Below are 21841 nucleotides of genomic sequence, written 5' to 3'. Positions count from 1 at the left end.
AAAAAAAAAAAAAAAAGGCTGGGCCTAAGGGCTGGAGAGATGGCAGAATGCTTAAAGAGCGCTGGCTGTTCTTCCAGAGGACTCAGGGTTGATTCTCACTGTTCAGGTTGTAGCTCACAGCTCTCTTCTATAACTCCTGTCCCAGGGGATGTAACTTCTGGTCTCTGAGATAACCTTGTACACAGACACATGTGGAGACAAAACACCCATACACACATCAATAAATATTTCTTTAGACATGAAAATAGGCTCATTGAAAATACACATCCAGCTGGATATGTAGCAGAGGATGGTCTGCTCGGGTATCGCTGGGAGGGGAGCCCCTCGATCCAGTGGAGGTTCCCAGGGTAGGGGAATGCTAGGGCACTGGGACAGGATTTGGGGGGAGCACCCTCATAGAGGCAGGGAGAGAGGATGGGAGGGTTGTGGAGGGGAAACTGGGAAGGAAGATAATATTTGAAATGTAAATAAATAAACTAACCAATAAAAAAGAAAGAAAAAGAAGATAGACATTCTCACTTCCAGCTTCTCCTTCTTCCAAACCAAGCCAACTCGAAAGAGCCCACATGTTTGTGGGAATGCAGGCATGCGTGTTCCATAGCATGCATGTGGCATTCAGAGGGTAGCCTAAGGTGTCGGTCCTCACCTTTCACCTTGAGACAAGGCTCCACACTGCTGCTGGTGCATAACCCAGTCTAGCTGGAGTGTGAGTATCTAGAGACCCTCCAGTCTCCATTTCCCATGCTGTGCAGTTTTATATTGGTTTTGGGGACCCAAATGAAGCCCCTCATGCTTCAAGCCTCAAGTGTTTTCTCCACTGAATCATCTCCTCAGCCCAGCCCCAACCCACTTCCAAACATTCTAATCCACTCAATCCAGGGCACGGCCTTGAACTCTCATTTTTATAAAAACACCAGGGAATTCTGACAGTCTGCACTGAAGAGAGACACTGGTTCTATATTGAGGCACCATGTTTCGGTTCCGGGTAGAAAATTCTAGGGTTTCAAACTCAAAATAAAAAGATAGCCCAGGTGGTGCAAGTTCACAGCTATTACACAGACTGAGGTAAGAGGCTAGCAGGGGCTACTGGACCACAGAGTGAGTTCTGGTCCAGCCTGGGCAACTTAGAGGGCACTTGTCTGATAATAAAAAATAAAACAGGGCTAGGGGTATAAGTCAATATTATTGTGCTTGCTTAGCATATGTGAAGACCTAGGTTCACTCCTGGACACCACACACACACACACACACACACACACACACACACACACACACACACACACACAAAAAAAAAAAAAAAAAAAAAGGAGAAGGGAATTCTAGGCTGTCTGGATCCAGTAAACACCAGATCAAATTCACCCCATTAAAATCTGGATCTACCATTCAAAGTCATTTCAAATGCCCACCTCCTCTCACTGGTGGCTGAGAGGGCTGGCCTTACATGCACCTATTCCTTAATAAAGCCTGGGGGACAGGGATGCTTGCTTCCCTAAGGCTCTTATCTACTACACCTTAGATAGCTCTGGTAAAATTATACTACGTCTCTATTTCAATATAGAGTTTTACATCTGGGGCTGGGTTTTATAGCTACATGTTACATTTTTATGATGAACAATGTTAGACTGTTTATTTGATTTTGTTTACCATATTAAAAAATAATTGTCATCTTCTACTCTTACAGGAAAAACCCATTCTTGAGTAATTTCAAAATCCTATGACCAACTTAGTATGTCTTCCAAATTTGCTTCTGAATCTTAGAGTTTAAGATCTATTTATTTTGGGCGGGAGAGATAGCTCAGCAGTTAAGAGCACTGACTGCTCTTCCAGAGATCCAGAGTTCAAGTCCCAGCAACCACACAGTGTCTCACAACCATCTGTAGTGGGATCCAATGTCCTCTTCTGGTGTGTCTGAAGACAGCTACAGCGTCCTCATATATATATATATATATATATATATATATATATATATATATAATCTTTAAAAAATATATTTTTTAAAAAAGATCTATTTATTTTATGTTAAGTGTTTTGGCTGCCTGTATGTATTTGCACTGCGTGAGTACCCACAGACACCAGAAGAGGGCAACAGATTTCCTGGAACTGGAGTTATAGGCACTGTGTCACTGATACGGGTGCTGGAAACCAAATGCCCAGGTCCTCTACAAGAGCCACCACTACCCTTAACTGCTCAGCCATCTCTCCAGACCCCCATATTTTTACTTTAAGTAAAATTCCAAATCACTCCCTACTCACGTCCACACATTAGTATACATAGACACACACACACACACACAATTTATGCCACCAATTAAACAAAGTATTAGTTTTCATTCATAGGCCTAACTATAGATGATACTCTGTGAAGGCCAGAAACGGGTCAGGGAAACACACATTCCCCTCATGAAATTATGGCTTAGCATAAAAAATCAACTAAACAAGTAAATAATAAGTTACATTTTAAGCACCGTGTGCATCCCATGTGTGGAAAAAAAAAAACAGTACAAGCTTCCCAGATGAAGAGCTCTGTTGTCTTCATGAGTTAACTCTTGGCAAAAGCGAGCTTGCTATTTCCCCAGACTGACGGAGCACAGGTGCCGTTTGCATTTTCCACCAGCGAGATATCCAAGGGCACAGATTCCCTAATCTGCTTCATGGCTGGCCTCCTTCGTTTCCTTAATTGGCTTGCAGGTACAGATAGATCCGTCTCTCTAATGATCATAAAAGATGCTTGAAGGCAGGAAGTAACTGTGTCAGATATTTCTTCTGTGTCTCCTACAGGTTTCCAAATTATGTCATTTCATCACTACCAATGGTTAAGCCCCCATGGTGTTCTGGGCCTTGTAATGGCAGAGATTTCCAGTAGGCCTGTACCTCACTCAGCAAGCATTCCCTCAAATGGAAGGCTGTTAGAGACCTGGGTCTGTTAATAAGTAGTCTAGATTCTCTGTGCTCAGAGGGAGTGCTCTGTGAGGGAGAACATGCACGCCGTATTAGCCTGCAAGAGCGGCTGTAACAAGGTATTAACAAAGCAGGTAGCTCAAACAACAGAAATGTATTAGCTCACAGTTCTAGGGGCAGAACCTCTAAGCTCCAGAGGTAAGCAGGGTTGGTCTCGTCTGAAGTTTCTGCTCTGTGCCCCTTGCTTAGTTTTTTGAGGTTTGAGGGCATTGTTCATCATGTTTTGTCTTGTCGTTGATTTCTGTCTTCATCTTTACCTAGTGCTGTCAAGATGTGCATGACTCTGAATCCAAACTTCCCCTCAAGGACCCACTCTCCTCCCGGTTGTCTCCATTATGCCTGCAATGACCTCGTTGCCAAATGTGTTCACACTCTGAGATGTTGGAAGAAGCTAAGGTTTCAGCAAACAAGTTTGAGAAGGGGGCACATTTCAATGCTGAACGCGTGCAAACAATGAATTACATACAACATGGGCAATGTTGAAGTGTGGAACTATATGAGGAGCTGGGGGGTGGGGTGACACACAAAAACTAATAGCACTGAGTTAAGTGGGTTCGAGGACATGCATGGGGAGGGAGAAGGGGCACACGGCCAACGCTTCAGTAGTGAACAGATAGATGGATACTCTTTGTATAGGTAAAGAGCAAGAAAGAGCATTTGGCTTAAGAGAGTCTCTAGGAACCTGAAGCACTTAAAGAATTGCAGAAACCATCATGGGGTAAAGACAGGAGACAGGAGAGATCTAGAAATGAAGTTGGAATGGAAGTTAGAAGCCAGCCTGTGAAGAGCTATGGCACAGCAAATGGCCTAATCTCCCTGCATCCAAAGCTCAGGTGCGGGACGTCCTGGTTGTATCTGTGTTGGAATCCCATTCTGGTGAGCGTGGGTGAGTGATGAAATGGAGCCATCCTGAAAGCCAAGAGGCAGGTCCGGAGCTTGTCCGCAAGTCTACAGATGCGTGAAGTTCGGGGTGCATCCACGAGGAGAGGAGCCACAAAGGGGAAGATGGATTTCCAGTGGGAAGCTGAAACCAACAACAGGTCATGGAAAACCATTTGGAATAGCTTCAGCATTCATTGAAAATATGTAGCTGAGGCTAGTTAAGGGAACCTGGGAGCCCAGACATAGAGAAGCAGAGAAGGAGAGCTCATATCTGAAAAAGAAAGAGATTTTGGAGAACACCTTGAAAACAGCAGCTGGGTGACCAATGGTTCTCTCTTGCCCTGACTTCACATTCACTTCATCTCTGACGTCCATGCCCTTGACTTTTCTAGGGTATGTACGTTCAGATAACCTTCAAGCAAGTTAGAAAGAGCATTTACTCTACTGGAGCCAGATGAAAATGTCTGCCGAGGAGGCATGAGCCCATTGGCAGGGGATAATCAAAGTCATAGGGCTTACGGCATCTTTATCAGTCTAGAAAAATGCAAGCTCTTCTTATCGTCGATAAGGCACCATTGATCATTACTGGCTTTTTAGTCTATGGGCCTTGATGCCTAATTAGACAAAGCAAAAGTTGCAAAGCCTCTCAGAAACTGACCCCCTGTTAGAATTTAATGCTAGATTTAAAAAAAAAAAAAAAAGTCAAAGCCCCACAGGTCTCTTAAAGGCTCTGACTGCGTCCGGCTCCTGGGAATTGGCTGCGGATGCTGTGTCTTGAGGTTTCCTGGTTGGACTCAGTCTTAAGGAATCTAGTCCTTTTCTCTGGTGTTTTGTATTTCCAGTGTTTTTCTGTGGATTGCTGTTTTTTGTTTGTTTCAAACCATAACGAGTCTCCAACCTAATCTAGTGCTTTACAAGAAACCAGAAGTACTCACTATAGCCAAACCCTGTCTCATAGTTGTCTGGCATGAGTTAGCGATATTCTGAACACTATGTATACTTTAACTCATTTTAAGCCTCACGATGAGCTCATGGAGTAAACTCTCATTACAGGATGCTTAGGCAATAACTCAATTAGTAAACTTCTTGCTGTGCAAACACAAGACTAATCTCCAAGACCCACATAAAAACCAAGCTAGTGTGGTGGCAGACGTTTATAATCCCAGCAATAGGGAGGCAGAGACTGGACGGTCTCTAGGGTTCACTGGCCAGTCAATCTGGTCCCAGAGAAAAAAACCTGCCTTAAAAGCATCAGTGTGGATCAGTGGCTCCTGAAGACTAACAACTCAAGGTTGACATCTGATCTCCCCAAGCACACACACACACACACACACACACACACACACACACACACACTTCTATCTAAAGATGAGAGGACAGCAGCTGCCACAAGAAATAGTTGACCAACTGCCGTGGAAACTCCAGTGTTAACCCACAAGCTACAGCTTCTCAGAATGGAGACTCCAGCAAGAGCCTGGAGATCCTTAACCAATGAAATTAGCATACATAGGCGCTTTGTTGCCCAGGCAGGCAACAGCTGGGGCGGGCGGGGGTGGGGGGAGTCTTTTCCTGAACATTCTCCAGGGTGGGGCCACCTCTCCAGGCAGACTCGCATTTACTATACTCCCAAATTATAAAGCAGAGAAAGCCAGGGTTTCAGGGCTGCCCTCCCCTGATCCTCAGAAGGAAGAAACATGGGGTGGAGAAGTGTAAATGACCTCACAGGATATCAGGAGAAAGCCTAAGTAAGCGGGTCCTCCAGTGATTCATTTGGGTGGACTACTTTCACACCAAGCTACATTCAAGAGTTCGGAGTGGGGTCATTTGGGGCCCCTCCCTCCCTGCCATTTCCTCTTTTCAAAGTACTGGAAGATTTGGAGTCAAACTCCATCCAAACAGGAAATCACCCAGGTTCTAGGTTAAGGGGAGTGGGGGGGGGCTCTTATTTTTTAAAGGGCAAGCTATTTTTGTGCACCACGTGAGTATCTTCAGAGCAAGTGCCTACTATGTGCTGGTTGCTATGAATCCAGTTTATGCCCTGCAGCGAGTATGCTGAGAAATGAAATCCAAACCCCCAGACGCACATCTGGCAAAGCTTACAGAAGAAAGGCTTTTAAGGGTTTGCATTGCCCCCCCCCAAAAAAAAAAACCTAAAAATGGAAATGAAAGGCTCAAGTCCACCTCTCTTGGGCTCACCAGGATGTGTATGAAGAGCCCTGAGCAAGGAAAGTGGGGACAAAGAGGAGGAGCCGGAGGAGGAGAGGATTGATGACAAGGTGGAAGGGCAGAGCCAGCAGCAGAGGGATTGGGAGTTTGGCTGGCAAGCTATGCCAGAGGCAGGTGCCAGCTAAGAGTGGGCGGAGGTGCGGGCGCCAGGCCAATCCAGGCAGCCGGGAGGCTCCGCGTTACCTCTGCCTCTAGGAGTCTAGGCGCAAAGACAAGCTCGCCCTGAGTCGCCCCTGCTTTGTCAACTCTGCGTTCCCTCCGCTCCTGCCAGCCCGGGGCACAGGAGTCCCTGCCGCCTGCAGGAGGAGCCGGGGGATCTGTCTCAGCAGCTGCGGAGCGACAGCATCCTTGGAAGAGACGCCCCGGGCTACGCAGTCTCTCCAGCCTCCTCCTAGGGGGCGAGAGCTCCTTTGCGCTCCCTCCAGTGATCGCCCCCCTACACGGCCACCAGAGCCAACACTCCTCCACGGGACCTCCCCACCTGAGCGGTCCCTGGCGGAGGGGGTCACAGGGCAAAGAGACTCAAATAACAACCGGGTAGCCAGGGAACCCCAACCCTGCGTTTCTACTGGGCAAGAAAAGACGACGCTGTCAACACGGTGAGCTTCCTGCACGCGGTCCCCAAGTTCAGGGAAGACACCCTTCCAGGAAGAGCTAATCCCCTGTGTGAGCATTCCAGCCTCATCCGGACTCCAGGAGCTTCTTCCGTCTGCACCCCAAGTGTTTCCCGGGTGTCCGCTTGGGCCATGCCCGGGCTGCGCAGGGACCGCCTGCTGGCCCTGCTGCTCCTGGGCGCGCTCTTCTCCGCCGACCTCTACTTCCACCTCTGGCCGCAAGTGCAGCGCCAGCTCAGGCCGGGCGAGCGCCCCGCCGCCTGCCCGTGCTCGGGCCGCGCCCCCTCCGCGTCTCTACACTCAGCCGCAGCCTCCCGGGACCTTGGCACAACCTCACACAACTTTTCAGGAGCTTTGCCCCGGGTTGAGCATCCCAGCCACGGCCACCCTGCCCCGCGCTCTAAGCTGCAGGCCCTCTTCGCCCACTCGCTCTACCAAGTCCTGGAGGATCCGCCTCTCCTGGGACCCGAAGACTGGCTCCTGGCCAGCCAGGAGGCGCTGCGGTATTACCGGAGGAAGGTGGCCCGCTGGAACAGGTGAGAACCCTTCCGAGGAACCCCAGCGCCGGACTCCCTAGCATGACCCTCCAGGCCCTGGCTACCCATGTCCACTCCCACCCTGGGTTGTGGGAACTTCCCTCTGCCGTCACAGCCTGGCACTAGGCTTCGATCCCCATCTGGACGCCCACCAGCTGTAGCAGACCTTAGATTTCTGAGCAACAGCAAAGAAATGTTCCCAGCCACTCCCCTCGAGTTCCCGGGTTCTAGCCAGTCAGTTTCCTGGTCCCAATGCTTTCTCGGGCCCCTTTCTCACTGTCCTGCTGTGGCCAGCTGCTCTGGGCCTGCTGTTTTCCAGAATGAACTTTGCAAACAGAGAGCAGGGCTGGCGACACTCAGCTCTGCTCTTTGGTCAGATCTGACTGTCATATCCCAAAGACCCAGTTTTTTTTCCCCCCTGTCCCTGTCCCTCTGCTCAGGATTGGAGACCAAAGAGGTCAGCTGGAGCAGCAGTTAAACTCTCAGCTCTCTGATACAGCCAATCCCTGTTGCTCATTAAACAGGGCCTGTCGGGTGTTTAGCCAATGTTCCAAACTGAAGGCAATTTATCATCTTTTATTATTGTGATGATTTGGGCTGAGGCTACTGGAGAGAAAGGGGTTCGGGGTTTGGGGGCTGGAGGCCTAGGAATTTTGTAATCTGAAAGCAAAAATTGGAGCTAAATATTAAAGTATTTAGGATAAATCTAAGAGTGTTTTTACAAGGGCATGTTGGATAAAGTAGCTAGGATAAATTTGTTTTAACAAGAGTGTGTTGGCGATGTTGAGGTAGAGGTTGTTGGGAGGTCCCCCAGCCCAGAGCAGAAAGCCTTCATATGAATTAAGGGCTCTTTCAAAGTCTAGAGCTTGTTGGTCACTTGAATCCAGGGTTCCCTGTTCCTGACACACCCATCTGTTAATACAGAGACTTCAGAGTGAGATGTCAGGGGTGGTTTTAGAGTCTCTCTGGAAGATGAGAAAGCCGTAAATCTCAGTTGAAACTCTGTTGCTAGCCCAATTTAACTGTTTTCTCGTTAATTGGTGGGACTAAACCTTGGAGGGGGAGGGGGGTGTGCAGATAACTTCAGCAAATGAAGAGAAAGAAGTTGAAACTTATTGGCTGAAATTGCTACAGTGAATTTCATTTGCAACCTCTATCTATGGCTGGTGATTTTATATTAGAAAGTGGTTCTCAATTCTATTGCTAATTGCATGCAATAAAAAGGCAGCTTAAGATTGCTTCTCAAGTGCTGTCACGTTCAATATTACCTTAATTTCATCAATAATGTGGTAGCATTATGGATCAGTGAACTAGGAAATTTGCCCTTAGAAAAAATTATCCATAGAAATACAGGCTATGGGCAAAGTCACTGGCTATTGTAAACGTAGATGTATGTCTGCCTAGTCTCATTTCTGTCGCCTTGAATTTCCTTATGTTACTTGGGCCCTGCAGGAAATTCCAGGGAAATATTTGGGGGAGAAAGGCAAAAATCTTCCTCACCAAGCTGAGTAATTGATTTTAAGCTTCTAACAATGTGCAACACACACACACACACACACACACACACACACAAAATTTACTGCCCAGAAAAGTTGGTCATTTAACAGGGAATCAATCAGTGGGGGCTGGAGACCTTTCTATTCGTCTTTAGGCAGATCACTAATAGTAGCAGTTTCCCAGGCAAAGTCTATGGGTGACATGAAAGTTGAAGCTGTATATAATAGTGCCAAACCTTGACCTTTGAGACAGAAAACACATTCCCTCCACCTGAAAAGTCCTGTAAACACCCGCAGGATGATGTCAACATGAAAATGGGTGACAGTTACACCAGTGTTAAAAATGCAACCCACCGAGAGCATAGCTCAGTTGGTAGACGGCTTGCCTGGCATTCATGAAACCCTGGTTCAGTTGGCAAAACCCCATAACAGGAGGTAGAAGTAGGAAGAACAGAAATCCAAGGTCAGCCCCATCTACTTGCTGAGTTTGAGACTAGGGAGGGCTATGTGAGAGCTGTCTCCAAATACATGGGACTCAAAAGACTTGCGGGCTGGTATGGATTGATTATTAGGAAAATGTCTACTGTAATCACACCGTCCCTTACTGCTCAGGAATAAGGAAGCATCCAGGTCCCCCCCCCCCAAGAAGATATTTAGAATGGGCGGCAAAGGAGAAATGATGAATGGTCTAGAAGATTGTTTGCGTCTTGCACAGACAAGTCCTTGCTTATAGCCATGACCCTGCTAGCATTTAAAAGCTAGTGATAGTTGGTTAAGTGGTGCTTTCCCTGCCAATAATTACCTAACATTAATTGCTATCCCAAAAACAAACCTATCAGCAAACCGGCTACCACATTAGGAGAGGCAGAGGTAATAACATAGCCAAATCGGCTTTCTGCATCCCTTGCCTGGAAGGCAACGTTATTAGTCCGGGTGATTTTTATGTTTATTTTTTATTTTTTGCTACCACACTAAGAAATGACAACTGGAGCTAACTTCCAATGGGGGCGGTGTGTGTGTGTGTGTGTGTGTGTGTGTGTGTGTGTGTGTGTGTGTGATGGCTCCTTCCACTCCCCACCCCTGAACATTCTTTTGGATTTCACACAGTACCTGATGGGGTTTGTGCACTGTCCTGAATGTTTCGATTCTCAACCAACGTCAGTCCATTGGATGTCAGTACTTCAGTTAGGTTGAAATGTAGAAGCGATGCTGTGTGTCAAATAGGCTGACTATGTGTCCTCCGGTCCTGAAGACTGGGCAAACCTCCTTATAAGACAGTCCTTCCTTGACTTACTGCCTGCCTCGCTCTCTCATTCAAAATGCGGTCCAAGTTTAAAATGTAATCAGGGAAAGTGTCACTGTCAGGCTGTCAGCTGCTGATCACAGCAAGCAAGCCAGTGCCAGGCTCCATCAACCTTGATGACACCTCTGGCACCTGTGTGGAATATCAAAAAGGCAGGGGGACAGGGAAATGTCAACAACACTCTTTCCAGCCATACACTAACGAGGCAGAGCTGTGCAGCTTTTGTTGTTAGTCCTTAACCAGCGATGGTGAGAGTGAGTGAGGCTTACCTGGATCCCAGGTCATTGCTCACATTTGGAGTTGTGCTGGCACTCTGATCTTGGAACTTCTTCTATGGTCCACAGCTGTCTCAGCCAGACATCTGTTCTTGGACAGACATGTCAAAACTGGAAGGCTGGTCCTGGCCTTTTGCCCACATATCTTTGGTCAGCTCTTCTATAATCCCCTGGTGTTGGTGATCAAGGTCAAATAGGGTCATGCCTCTTTTATGTAGCAACTCCAGCAGCAGGAATGGATACAAGCATGCCTTCTCTGCTCTCTGTTTTCCTTTCTGTCTTCCTTCCATGTCAGGACTGTGGTACTGGCCAGCGATCACAGATTCAGCATCTCTCAGGAGTGTGTGTGTGTGGTTGCTTATTGTCGCTCCATCTCAAGCTTCTATCATTTCCCTCTTCTACCTCCTCGTTGTCACCGAAAGGAACCCTGGCCCAAAGTCTTTCTTTAGAAGTCACAGCAAAGAGACTGGGCAGCTTTTCAAAAATGACAGTTGTTCAAGAGGAGTAAGTTGGCTGAAGTTTTTCTGGGGGAATCTCTGAGGAGATCTAGAAACAAGGCAGATAAGAGGAGAATAGGGAGAGAAGGCCAGGAGAGGAGAGAAATTCCTCCTGGAAATAAGGACTGTCTAGCCTAGGAATCTCAAAAGATTAGCTCTCTCCTCCCATGGCACTGTGCGATGCGCAATGCACCCCTTCGTTCTGCTTTCCTCCTCAGTGTCTCTGTAGGTCTTTCTGGCTTACCTCGTGACTACTCCAGACCATTTGCAACGTCCATTTCTCAAGAGCAGTTTAGCCTTCAGGGTGGACAAAAGTCCAGACGCACAGTCACAGACAGTGGCCTTTCTCCCAGACACAGCAAGACCTTAGCCTTTGTCTGAGTACTCTTCCAGCCTTGCTAGGCAGAGAGAGAAATGGCCGCCCAGAATGTGAGAATGCTCCCCAGCCACAGCCTATGCATGGTGAGCAACCGGAGTGGGGATTCATTTCCATCCGTCTTAATTAGAGCCTGGCTGGACTGGTTTGGGAACAGCTATTATCTTGGTGGTTTCTGAGACCTGGGACTGCTCTATTCTGATCAGTATGAGAAGCCACAGGCAGATGGTTTCTGGGTGAGTTAGTCCAGAGAGCCAGTTCAGGCTCCTCTCTCGTTGTACCATGACTCACTGCCTCAATAAAGAGCTAAATCAGCAGAAGTATCAGTGGTGGTCACCCAGGGAGGGTGGGACATCCTGCTTCTAAGCAGATCAAAGTGAAGACCCTTGGTCAAGAGCCAGAAGCTACACCATCGCTTCCAGTCCCAGGCCGACTTCTCTCACCTCAACCAATTTCTCAACAACCCTAGAAACTCAAGCGGCTGGGTATTTTTTGTTTTTTTTTGTTTTTTTTAATGTGTAAATCGTCCTACCTGAAGCATGCTAGCTTTAAGCCAGTTACTTCACATCCACTTGATAACTAGGGCCTCAAGGTTCTGTAGTACTAGGTACATGTGGTCAGTAGATTTCCTAGATGGCTTCCCAGCCCTGGTACACACACACACATACACACACACACACAGACATGCACACACAGGCATGCACAAACACACACACATACATACCTATTCCAGTAATTCAGTCCAATTCCATTGTATATCTGCTGTAAATATATTTTGCAGATGTCCCAGAACAGGGGAGTTCTCTGGCAGGGCTGATCGGAGCACATACATCCCTAACTCAAGATCCTTTGAGTTTAGGGACAAAGAGGAAACCAGGAAGTTTGACTGGCACTCCTGACTTGGAGGGAATGGGGATCACTTGGCAGGGAATATAAATAACCTTTAAGAGTCCAGGTTGGCTCCTTCTGGCACGCAGTGAGAAGATAGAAATTCAGGTCCTACTGCACCAGGAAACGAATGGACCTGGCAACAGAGGTTCTACCCCGCTCTACTCTCCCCAGAGCCTCCAAACAAGAATTTAGATTAATGAGGGTCTTAACTCCAGCTCATGCAGGGCACGTTTCTACTGAGAGCCTGGCCTCTGTTCTCCAGAACAGGGAGACGAAGTAGGGAGGGGAGGTGTCTAAACTATTGGGTTCATGACGGTTCCTAGGACAATGGTAAGACATGAACACCGTGCTACTGTTTGGTCTAGTGAGTGGAGGAAACAGGATGAGAGTACTATACAAAGCTTCCCAGAGTCAGGCACATAGCTAACCATACCAGGAGTTGGCTCCCGAATCATGTCTGTAACAGCCAACTCTCCTGTCCGGCGTCCTCTTATGTCCAAAGGCCATAAGACCCTTGCCTGGACCCTTCAGGAATGTCTTCTCTGACAACACCCCCGACTGGTTCTTCTGTTCCTTCTGCCCACATATGCCACAAGGGTTTGCACGATCATCCGCTATGCCCACCCATCACTTCATGGAGCTTGGAGTGAGGCATGTAGATGAATGGCCGCTTGCTCTTTGGCATTGAAAGCTTACACCCAATCCCCAACCCTCCAGACATCTGTTTCAAGGTTTGCCATGGGGTTGATCCCACGTAAATATCTGTGGAATGCGTCATTGTGAACAGACAGGACTTAAGGCTATCGGTAGCTGTTTACCTCCTACCGAAGAAGCCTTTGGATAGAATAGATCCCAACTGTGAAGTCACCCCCAACTATGACTTGCTGACTCCTATAAAAGTCTAAAGCAAAACCACCCCCGGAAGAGCCAGTGTAAGGTTTGGGTCTGGGTTCGCTTCCTACGGTAGGAGCCTGAACGAAATCAAGTCCAGACCTGAGACGGAGGCAAGAAGGAAAGTTGAGAAGGTGTCATTTGCTAAGATGAAGGAATTTCTTTATCATCTTATGCTTTCTTAGGAAGAGCAGCCAAGAGGCCTTGCATGAAATAAAAATGGGAAACTCAGGGGCTTTGAGGTTGCCAACGCCACCCCTGCCCTGCCCCTGGGCAGGTGCCCACCTATATTTTTCTTATGATTATTCATTAAGCTGGAAGCTGATGAGAAGGTTCGGATTCTGCTGAAGTATTGCCTGTGTATGGCTTAAAGCCCAGTGGGGTTACCATTCTAAACAGCTGCGGCTTTAGTGGAGCAGAAGATACTGGGCACAAATTACTACCTGTTATTATGGGCAGGCACTCATGTATGTGCCTAATGAAAACCACAGTATGGAAAAAACACTTAGCTCTGTTTGGGCCGTCACTTGGCACAATGTCCCATGGCTGAAAGTGGGAAATCGGGCCAGAACTGAGTTTGAGGGCTTCGGGGAGAAGCCAGTGTCCAAGACTTTCCACCCATAGAGCCTGGCTTTAGGGGCCAAGCCCTGGGGGCAGCCAAGAGAATTTGGCTGGAGCAACAAGAGACCAAATGGAGTCCCTGCAAGGGCCTCTTTTATTGGATTCACTAGTAATAAGCCAGATAATAAATTTGTGGAGCCACAGGAAACAGTGCAGTGAGGAACTGGGGTTCCCAAGAAGCCCTGTGCCTGTGATAAACCGAGCAAAATACAGAAATGCTGGCAAAGGGACAGGGGAGATGCCTGGGTGGGGAGAGCTCGGTCAGCTCAGTGGTACACGCCTGTAATTTTAACACTGGGGAGGCAGAGACAAGGGGGACTCCCTTGTCTTGGGACTTGCTGGCTGGCCAGTCCAGACAAATGGGTGCACTCCAAGTTCAGTCCGAGAAACCATCTTAAGAAGAAAAAAGGGAGGGGAAACCAACTGAGAAAGACACCTGATGTTGACTTCTGGCCTCTGTATTCATATGCATGTTTGCACATGTGTGTGCACATGTGCACATGTGTGTGTGTGTACATCTGTCTGTCTGTCTCTGTCTCTCTCATGCACACACACACACACACACACACACACATACACATACACACACACACAATGGCATAGATAGAAGCATATGCCTGAGAAACTAGATCATAAAAAGCATGGTGGCCTGGATTTATTTTACCACACTGGGGGTCAAATCCAAGCTAGATCCCCCTTGCCTTGTTCGCACTCCAGCACTAAGCCCAAGGCATCCACCCAGGAAAAGCAAAGCTGTTGATCTGCTAGGCTAAGCACAGCTCCTCAGACAATAAAAGCCTGTTTCAATCACCAGCATTTGGGTCATCAGTAAACATTTTTGATGATGCTGACCAACAATAAAATCTACACAAAGGGACAGGTCATCTCTCCTGGCCTACCTAGTCACATGTCCTGGGGGTGGGGGATGTCTCAGTTTCAGCAGTTGAGATGGGCATATTTATAGCTTTCTGGCCTTTTTCTCTTTAAGAGCAGAAACGTCCCAGGTCCTGTAGGAAGAATGCAGATCTGTTCTCATAGCTCAGCTCCTGGCCTTTCTTACCCTGAGAAGAATTATGCACCTTATGCACCGCTAGTGATGCTTACTTCTGCATCCTGGGCTCCTCTGAGCATTCAGGAAAGAGTCAGACTGAGTGACCCCAATTCTGTAATCAAATCTAGCCTCTTATATTAACCAAAGTTCCCTTGCGGGGGATGTTTAACTGGGGTCACTGTCTCCCACTGAGTTCAGGTAGGATCCACACTTCCCCTTAAATTGTGCAAATTTGCATTCTGAGCATATGTTCACCCTCTTAAGAAATAGTTCATTAGACTTGCAAAGTACTCCTTGCATTCCTCAGGATACACTGGTTTCAGGAGTGGGAAAACCAATTCAAGGTAGCTCAAGCGGGACTAGGAAACAGAAGCAGGGGCTGGAGAAACCAAACCTTGGAGGAGAGAGCTAGCAACTCACTATAGAAACCTTTGGCCTGACTCTGTTCTTGCTCACCACAGCACCCCTGCCTATCTCAGCCCTTCCTGTCCCTATTCTTGCTCTCCAGAGCTTGCCTGCATACATCCTTTCCACAGACCAACAAGAACCAGAGGTCTCTTGCTTCTCTTCTTTGAACCTCCTCAGCCTCCCTGTCTCCTAGATGAGATAGCCTCAATCCTTCCATGAGATAAAAAAACTCCTCTCCTCTTACTCCCTTCATCTGTTGATATGGGTAAACTGGAAGTCTTGCTTCTTCTAGATGTCCCTCCTTTAAAGCCAGAAACTCAAACCCAGCTCTTTGTGTTTCTCTTATTATAATGCTAATCCTCAGGTTTGGAACTCTAGCTCTGTACTGAAGCACACTGGTTGCTTTTCCAGAGGACCAGGGTTCAACTCCCAGCACCTACATGGTGGCTTACAATCATCTGTGACTCCAGTTCTAGGGAATTCTCCAAGGACACCAGACACTCATCTGGTGCACACAAAAACATATAGACAAACATTCATACATATAAAAACATTAAAAGTTAAATCTAGAATAATGACAATGTCTAAGGCTAACAGAAGCTGTGGTTGGATGGGTTACATATACCACACCACTTCCTCTCTTAATAACAAATGTAATATTTAGAAACAATGAGGAGGGGAGGGGAGAGGGAGGGTTTGAGAGGAAGGGGGGAGATGCAATTGGGATGTAAAACAAACTTTAAAAAAAAACTTAACTTGGAAAAAAAAGGAAACAATAACAAAGATTTGTTTCTCCTTACAAGGTTTATTAAGAGTTTGTGTTCTATAACAGAATTTCCAAAGACTATTGTCTTTCCATTTCTCTGTTGGACACTGGTGATCTGGACTGAGAATGCCTAACTCCAAATGCTCAAGGCTGAAAACATTTGGGGTTTCAGACATTTGAGGAATGGGGAATTTTATACACACATAACGGGAACTGTAGGGGATGGGCACGTGTCCATACACAATAGGTGGCTTTGTTACACCTGTGTCCTGTACACATAGCATGGAGGGAATTTTACAACGTATGATTAGAACGCCTGGTTTGATCGCGTTCCGCCATATGGCATCATTTTGTACAGCTTGGGTTTCAGGTCTTTCAGATAGAGGGATCCAACCTATAATAATTGTCAGCATTAAAACCATGAACATGTGGCTGGGTGTGGTGGCGCACGCCTTTAATCCCATCACTTGGGAGGCAGAGGCAGGCGGATTTCTGAGTTCGAGGCCAGCCTGGTCTACAAAGTGAGTTCCAGGACAGCCAGGGCTATACAGAGAAACCCTNAAAAAAAAAAAAAAAAAAAAACCATGAACATGTAAAGCCACTTATGTAATTAATTTCCTACTGAACAGACTGGTCTGAGGATGAACATGATACACACGCATGTAGCCTATGCACTCAGGAGTCTGAGGCAGGAGGATCACAATTTCAAGGAGAACCTGCCCTATATAGGAAAAAATAAAGTCTCAAACAAGCAAACAAAACATTAGTTTATACAGCCAGTAAGACTGGCCTGAACAGCCCCTTCTAAAGCCATCAGCCAATTCAGTTTCTTATGAGTAGCTGTCCCACTGACCCAGGATGCCTCTGCAGCCTCAGTTGTCTCTGCACAGGGCCTGATGGGGGGGGATAAAAATGGCCCCCATAGGTCCATCAGGAATGGTGGTACTATTGGGATGTGTGGCCTTGTTGGGGGCATCACTAGTGGATTAGCTTTGAGTTCTTAGAGGCTCAAACCAGACCTAATGGCTCACATTCTCTTCCTGTTGCCCACTGATCCAGATGTAGAACTCTTGGCTCCTTCTCTTAACTTTATTCCATTGGAACTGTCCAGCCCATGGAACACTGTCACCCACATTAAAGTTGGGTCTTCCCACCTCGATTAACCTAATCTAAAAACTATCTCACTGACTTGCCCAGAGGTTCTTTTCTTGGGTGAGTCTAGGTCCTATTGTTATTAACCATCACACCATTAAATAGATAAAGATTAGATATAGAGATAGAGATAGATAGATATAGATAGCCTCAGTGCACCTCCAAGACACCAAAGCAAGTCTTATAATTATGGTTATAATCACAATGTTACTTTAATGTATAATAATGTTCAAGGCTGTAGTGAGAAACAATGAATGGGTCTCCTAGAGCGGTTTGTTATCAGAAAACAAAAATACCTGAGGTAGGTTTCCTACTACAAAAGGGTTCTGCCTCCCTAGCCTCCAGCCCTCTAAGGAGACTCTTCATGATCTACCTAGTCCCAGCTGGGTGCCTTAAGAGGTCGCTTCTAGCCAGTTGGAAGCCGTGGGATCATTCTGAAATTCCCAAGCACAGGGAAATCAGGCTTTCTATCTGTTACAGAGGCTGCCATAACATCTGTGCCATCAATGGTGCCTTTAAACAGCACCACTTTACCACCCTGCAGCTCTGGAGTGATGCAGCCTGGTAGCCAGCCAGAAGCCTCCCTCCAGTGGCCCCAGGGAGACTTGAGTCTTGCCTCTTCCAACTTCTAGGAGCTGAGAGCATCGCATGTGCTCTGGCCATCACCCTACAATGGGCTTTGTGGTCACATCTCCTCTATCCCTCTAGGTACCTTCTCCTGTCTATGTGTTCATGTCTCCTCTTCTGCCTCTCTATGTACCTGTCTCTTCTCCTGTCTGTGTGGACATGTCTCTTCTTCTGTCTTTCTCTTCCAAAACACTTGTCATTAAATTCATGACCCATCTACATAATCCAAGATAATCTCTTCTCAGGAACCTTAACTTATTTTCCTCCACAAAGAATCTTTTTCCAAATGAAGACCTGTTTGCAAGCTCAAAGGGGAGCAAGCCAGAAATGTATTTGGGAACTCACCATTCAGCCTGAAATATATTTCATTACACATACAAACTCTATGTAGTTACCAGTTTAAATGGTGTTCGAAACCTTTTAGATAAAACAGAATCAAATATTATCCATTAGATAAGCTTTCAGATATGTCATAAAATAATCATGATTGTTGCAATATAAAATATAAAAAAAGCGTTGAGAATTAGGTCAAAGAGAAAATGAGATTCAAGATGGGTGAATCTGGGTATAAGGAGTTTCTCACAGTCTTTGTCAAGAAAACCTGCCAGTGTCAGCTCTGCTTAGAAACCACCAACTATGTCTATAAGAGAGAGGCCCACGAAAGCACACTGATTCCTCTGATTCCTCGAGTGAACAGAATTCCACAAGACTTATGCTGATGGTCATCTTGGGGGAGGATTCCCTAAGGATGTAGAGGAGGATGCCAGTCCTTATGCAACACTATGACTTGTGGTGGTGGTGGCAGTGGCAATAGAGGTGATAATGATTGGGGTGGGGGATGAAGATAGGAGAGCCTTGGGGAGGACATTTCTTTTGCTGAGCCACCCACAAATGGGTCCTGGTGTTCAACCCTTTGTCTTGTGGATGGAAGAAAGGTAAAGTCTTGAGGCTCTGTGGCAGTGGGTACCAGACATCCTTTGGACTATCCTCCAGGAGCCTTATCTTTTCAATAGATCTTCTGATCAACAGTTGAGTGACAGCTGAATTAAAGATAAAACTCCAACAGCACCTGGACTGCAGCTTTTCAAGGTTGTTGTTCAGGGCAAAGAAACAGAATTGGTAATCAACTAAAGTTGGACGTAGGAACAAATGGTTCTGTGTTGGGGTGGTGGAGTTAAACAGGCAAGAAAGTGAACTCAAAGCTACTGACCTCTGTCCAAAGAGAAAGCAAAGGTCCCCAGGCCACCTAGATACTTCTCAGACTATACTCTCAGGTCTGCTGTAATGAGCCAATGGGTAATTAATCAATCAATAGGCCATGGATGTGGCTGCAGATGTAGGGGCTGGGAAAAATTTAAATCAATTATAATCAAATGAAAACCATCAATAATGCAGTCATAGACTGCCTAATGTATCAGTGGCCTCTCCAGGTTAAATTCATTACAAAATGAAACAACCAGATACCCCCATTAGGTAACATTTCTGTTATTAGCTATAAACCCATTAAAAGATAGGAGGGGCCAGCCAAAAGCTACAAGCTTGGATTTATACATCTATGTATTGCATTTATATGAGCCATGACCCCTTTCTTTGGCAGCCATGGCGTCCATGATCTATTAAGACGATTTATACTTTCTGATAGTAAAGCCATTTCATCTATAGACATGAGAAGTACACCGTTCCCAATCTCCTGGTAAGACACACTGTGCTCCTCTTATTGTCAGGATTACCTATTGACAAGGCTATAATTTAATGAGCAGGGACACCAGAAGAGCTCAACGCTGCTGGAGACAGCCAGCTGGCTCTTCTTCTTCTCTAGGTCATCGTTTCAAAGGGAAAATGTTCTACGCTGCCAACCAAAGGGAAGCCTGGGTGCTTCTTGTCCACAAGACCCATTTCACTTCCCAACACAACTTGTTACAGTCTTGTTTACTGGTTTGTTAATCAATATCCTCACTAGATCCTAAGCTTCTTAAGAATTGTTTGGGTTGAGTAAGGGCTCCACATTTTAACCCCCGGGGTCCTGGGACTAACATCTTGCCTTGGGGGGTGGAGGGAGTCACTTAATTAAATCAAGAATAACTTTCGATTGATTTAGGTAAGCTGAAATGAAAGCCCATTGTAGACTACCAAGATGGCCCCCAAATCCAGTGCCAAGTGTCCTTGTAAGAGGGAGATTAGACACAAACAGAGGAGTGGTCCAACTCTCAAGTTCCATCATGGCTGCCTCGTATGTGCTGTGTAACCTGAGGCTTATTTCCTGGAGCCTTTGTTTCCAGGTCTGTGGAGGGGAATGTAATACGAATCCAAAGAGGAGCTGGGAGGCTGCCTGGTTCCCTCAGCACTGAGTCACCAGTCGTGAAAGACCATTAGCTGGTTTTCCACTAGCATTCCATGTGAGGTTTTTTTTTTTTTTTTTTTTGGTTCCCAACAATATCCAGCCCTCTCCATTTGTGTTTGGTGGTTGGGTTAATAGTGAAGAAACAATGTCTGTGGTCTCCCATGCCAGGAAAAAGCACCCACACTTGCAGGCTGCTGTTTGCCATTTGTTTACTTAACCAGAGCTGACTCTTCCACGAAGAAAATAAAGAACAATCTCTCCCACAACATTGCGATGTCAAATATCTAGAGCTTAGAGGTGAGTTGAGAGCACAGAGTAACCTCTAACTGTAGTGTGTTCATGTTTCAGAAAATTTCCTCCATCCATCCATCATCTATCTATCTATCTATCTATCTATCTGTCTGTCTGTCTGTCTGTCTGTCTATCTATCTATCTATCTATCTCTATCTCCCTCTCTTTCTGCAGATTTTAGAAACCTCCCTCTCTTTATCTAACAAAGATTGTATCAAACAAGCTGACCTTGGTTTTGGGGAGACCATTTCCCTTAAGCCAAACCTCTTAAGAACCTTACCACACAGAGGCAGCTGACATGTGCCAGCACTTTGTGTTTAAGACAGTGTTAAAATATTGTATCATTTAACCATCAGAACTCCGTGCACAGGTACTCTTGTTATCTACATATTCAGACTAAAGAAAGGCTCCTTCAGGTTAGGTCACACAAAATAACTAGACTTCCGAATCTGGAAGATAGTCCAGGCACAGGGGCCTGGGTCCTTGTATTGTTGTTACAAGGACCTGAGTCCATCCCCAGATCTGCATCAAATAAAAGTGGGGATTGGGTGGAATGTGCTGACCTCGGCACTGGGGAGGTGGAAACAAACAGGGGCTTTCAGAGCACAGCCTCAGGTCAGGGAGGGACCCTGTCTCAAGAACAAACAAAGTGGACAATGCCTGAAGAACCATAGGTTGTACTCTGGCTTCCACAAACATACTCACTCCTGCACACACACACACACACACACACACACACATATACAGAGAGACAGAGACAGACAGAGATATGGAAAGACAGAGAGACAGACTCAGAAACAAACAGACAAACACACACAGAGAAAAAGAGAGAGAGACAGACACAGAGAGCATAAAGAGAGACAGATAGACACAGAGAGAGACATCAATAGAGATAGACACACAGAAAGATAGACAGAGAGAGATGGAGAGACAGACATAGAGACAGAGAGAGAGAGAGAGAGAGAGAGAGAGAGAGAGAGAGAGGGGAGAAGGGAGAGGGCTGGGTTTCGGGTCCGGCATTTCCAACTATAAAACTGAAATTTTAACACTGAGTTTAACTCCATCTCATGCTCAGCCAGGTCCTAGAACCAAAGACGAGATGAACATGCGTTCAGGAGGCATGCTGTCCAGTGGTCTCGGGCATCAATTCTCCTCATGGAAGCTCAGAAATTAGGGATGCAGATTTATTTCCATGGAAGTGTAAACTGTTGTACTCTGTGTTGATAGTGGGTCAGTACTGGTCAGATCCCTGGATCAAATTCTGGTGTCTTGCTTGAAGTTTGCCACAAGGCCAGTTGCTGGCAGTGGCACCAGTTCCTGGCTCCCAAATCCTTACAATGGAGAAAGTAGTAACCATGCTGATATCCTAAGGAGTTCCTGTGAGGTTTAAATGGGATAAAAATGCAATGTGATTTAAACGGTGTGAGGAATAAAAATCAGGGCTGTGTCAAGTTTACCCATTGCCCTTGTTCAGACCCATTTGGGGTCTCTGGTTGCTCTGAAATATGATTTGTCTACTTTCCACGTTGGGACAGAAGTCCCTGTGGTCTCCAGGCCAAGGATGGTCTACCATATATGCACATTCTCATTCTCTCTCTCTCTCTCTCTCTCTCTCTCTCTCTCTCTCTCTCTCTCTCTC

At 46.4% G+C, this 21841-nt stretch overlaps 1 protein-coding gene across 2 annotated transcripts in view; it reads left to right on the top strand.

Annotated features, from left to right (window-relative positions):
- The first annotated feature begins 6161 nt into the window (after positions 1 to 6161).
- The window catches only part of Fam20a (FAM20A golgi associated secretory pathway pseudokinase), a 49034-nt gene continuing 33354 nt past the window's right edge, over positions 6162 to 21841 (top strand). The window contains exon 1 of one of the 2 annotated variants that reach the window (XM_021176167.2): positions 6162 to 7216. In XM_021176167.2, coding sequence (XP_021031826.1) covers positions 6813 to 7216 — 404 coding nt within the window. In that variant the 5' untranslated portion in view covers positions 6162 to 6812. The remainder of the gene's footprint in view (positions 7217 to 21841) is intronic. The other variant, XM_021176166.2, reaches the window with a different exon arrangement.

The sequence above is a fragment of the Mus caroli genome, chromosome 11 (assembly GCF_900094665.2).
Source record: "Mus caroli chromosome 11, CAROLI_EIJ_v1.1, whole genome shotgun sequence".
NCBI classification, from domain to species: Eukaryota; Metazoa; Chordata; class Mammalia; order Rodentia; family Muridae; genus Mus; species Mus caroli.
Note: the sequence above shows the minus strand (reverse complement) of the source record. Positions and strands in the feature narration are given on the sequence as shown.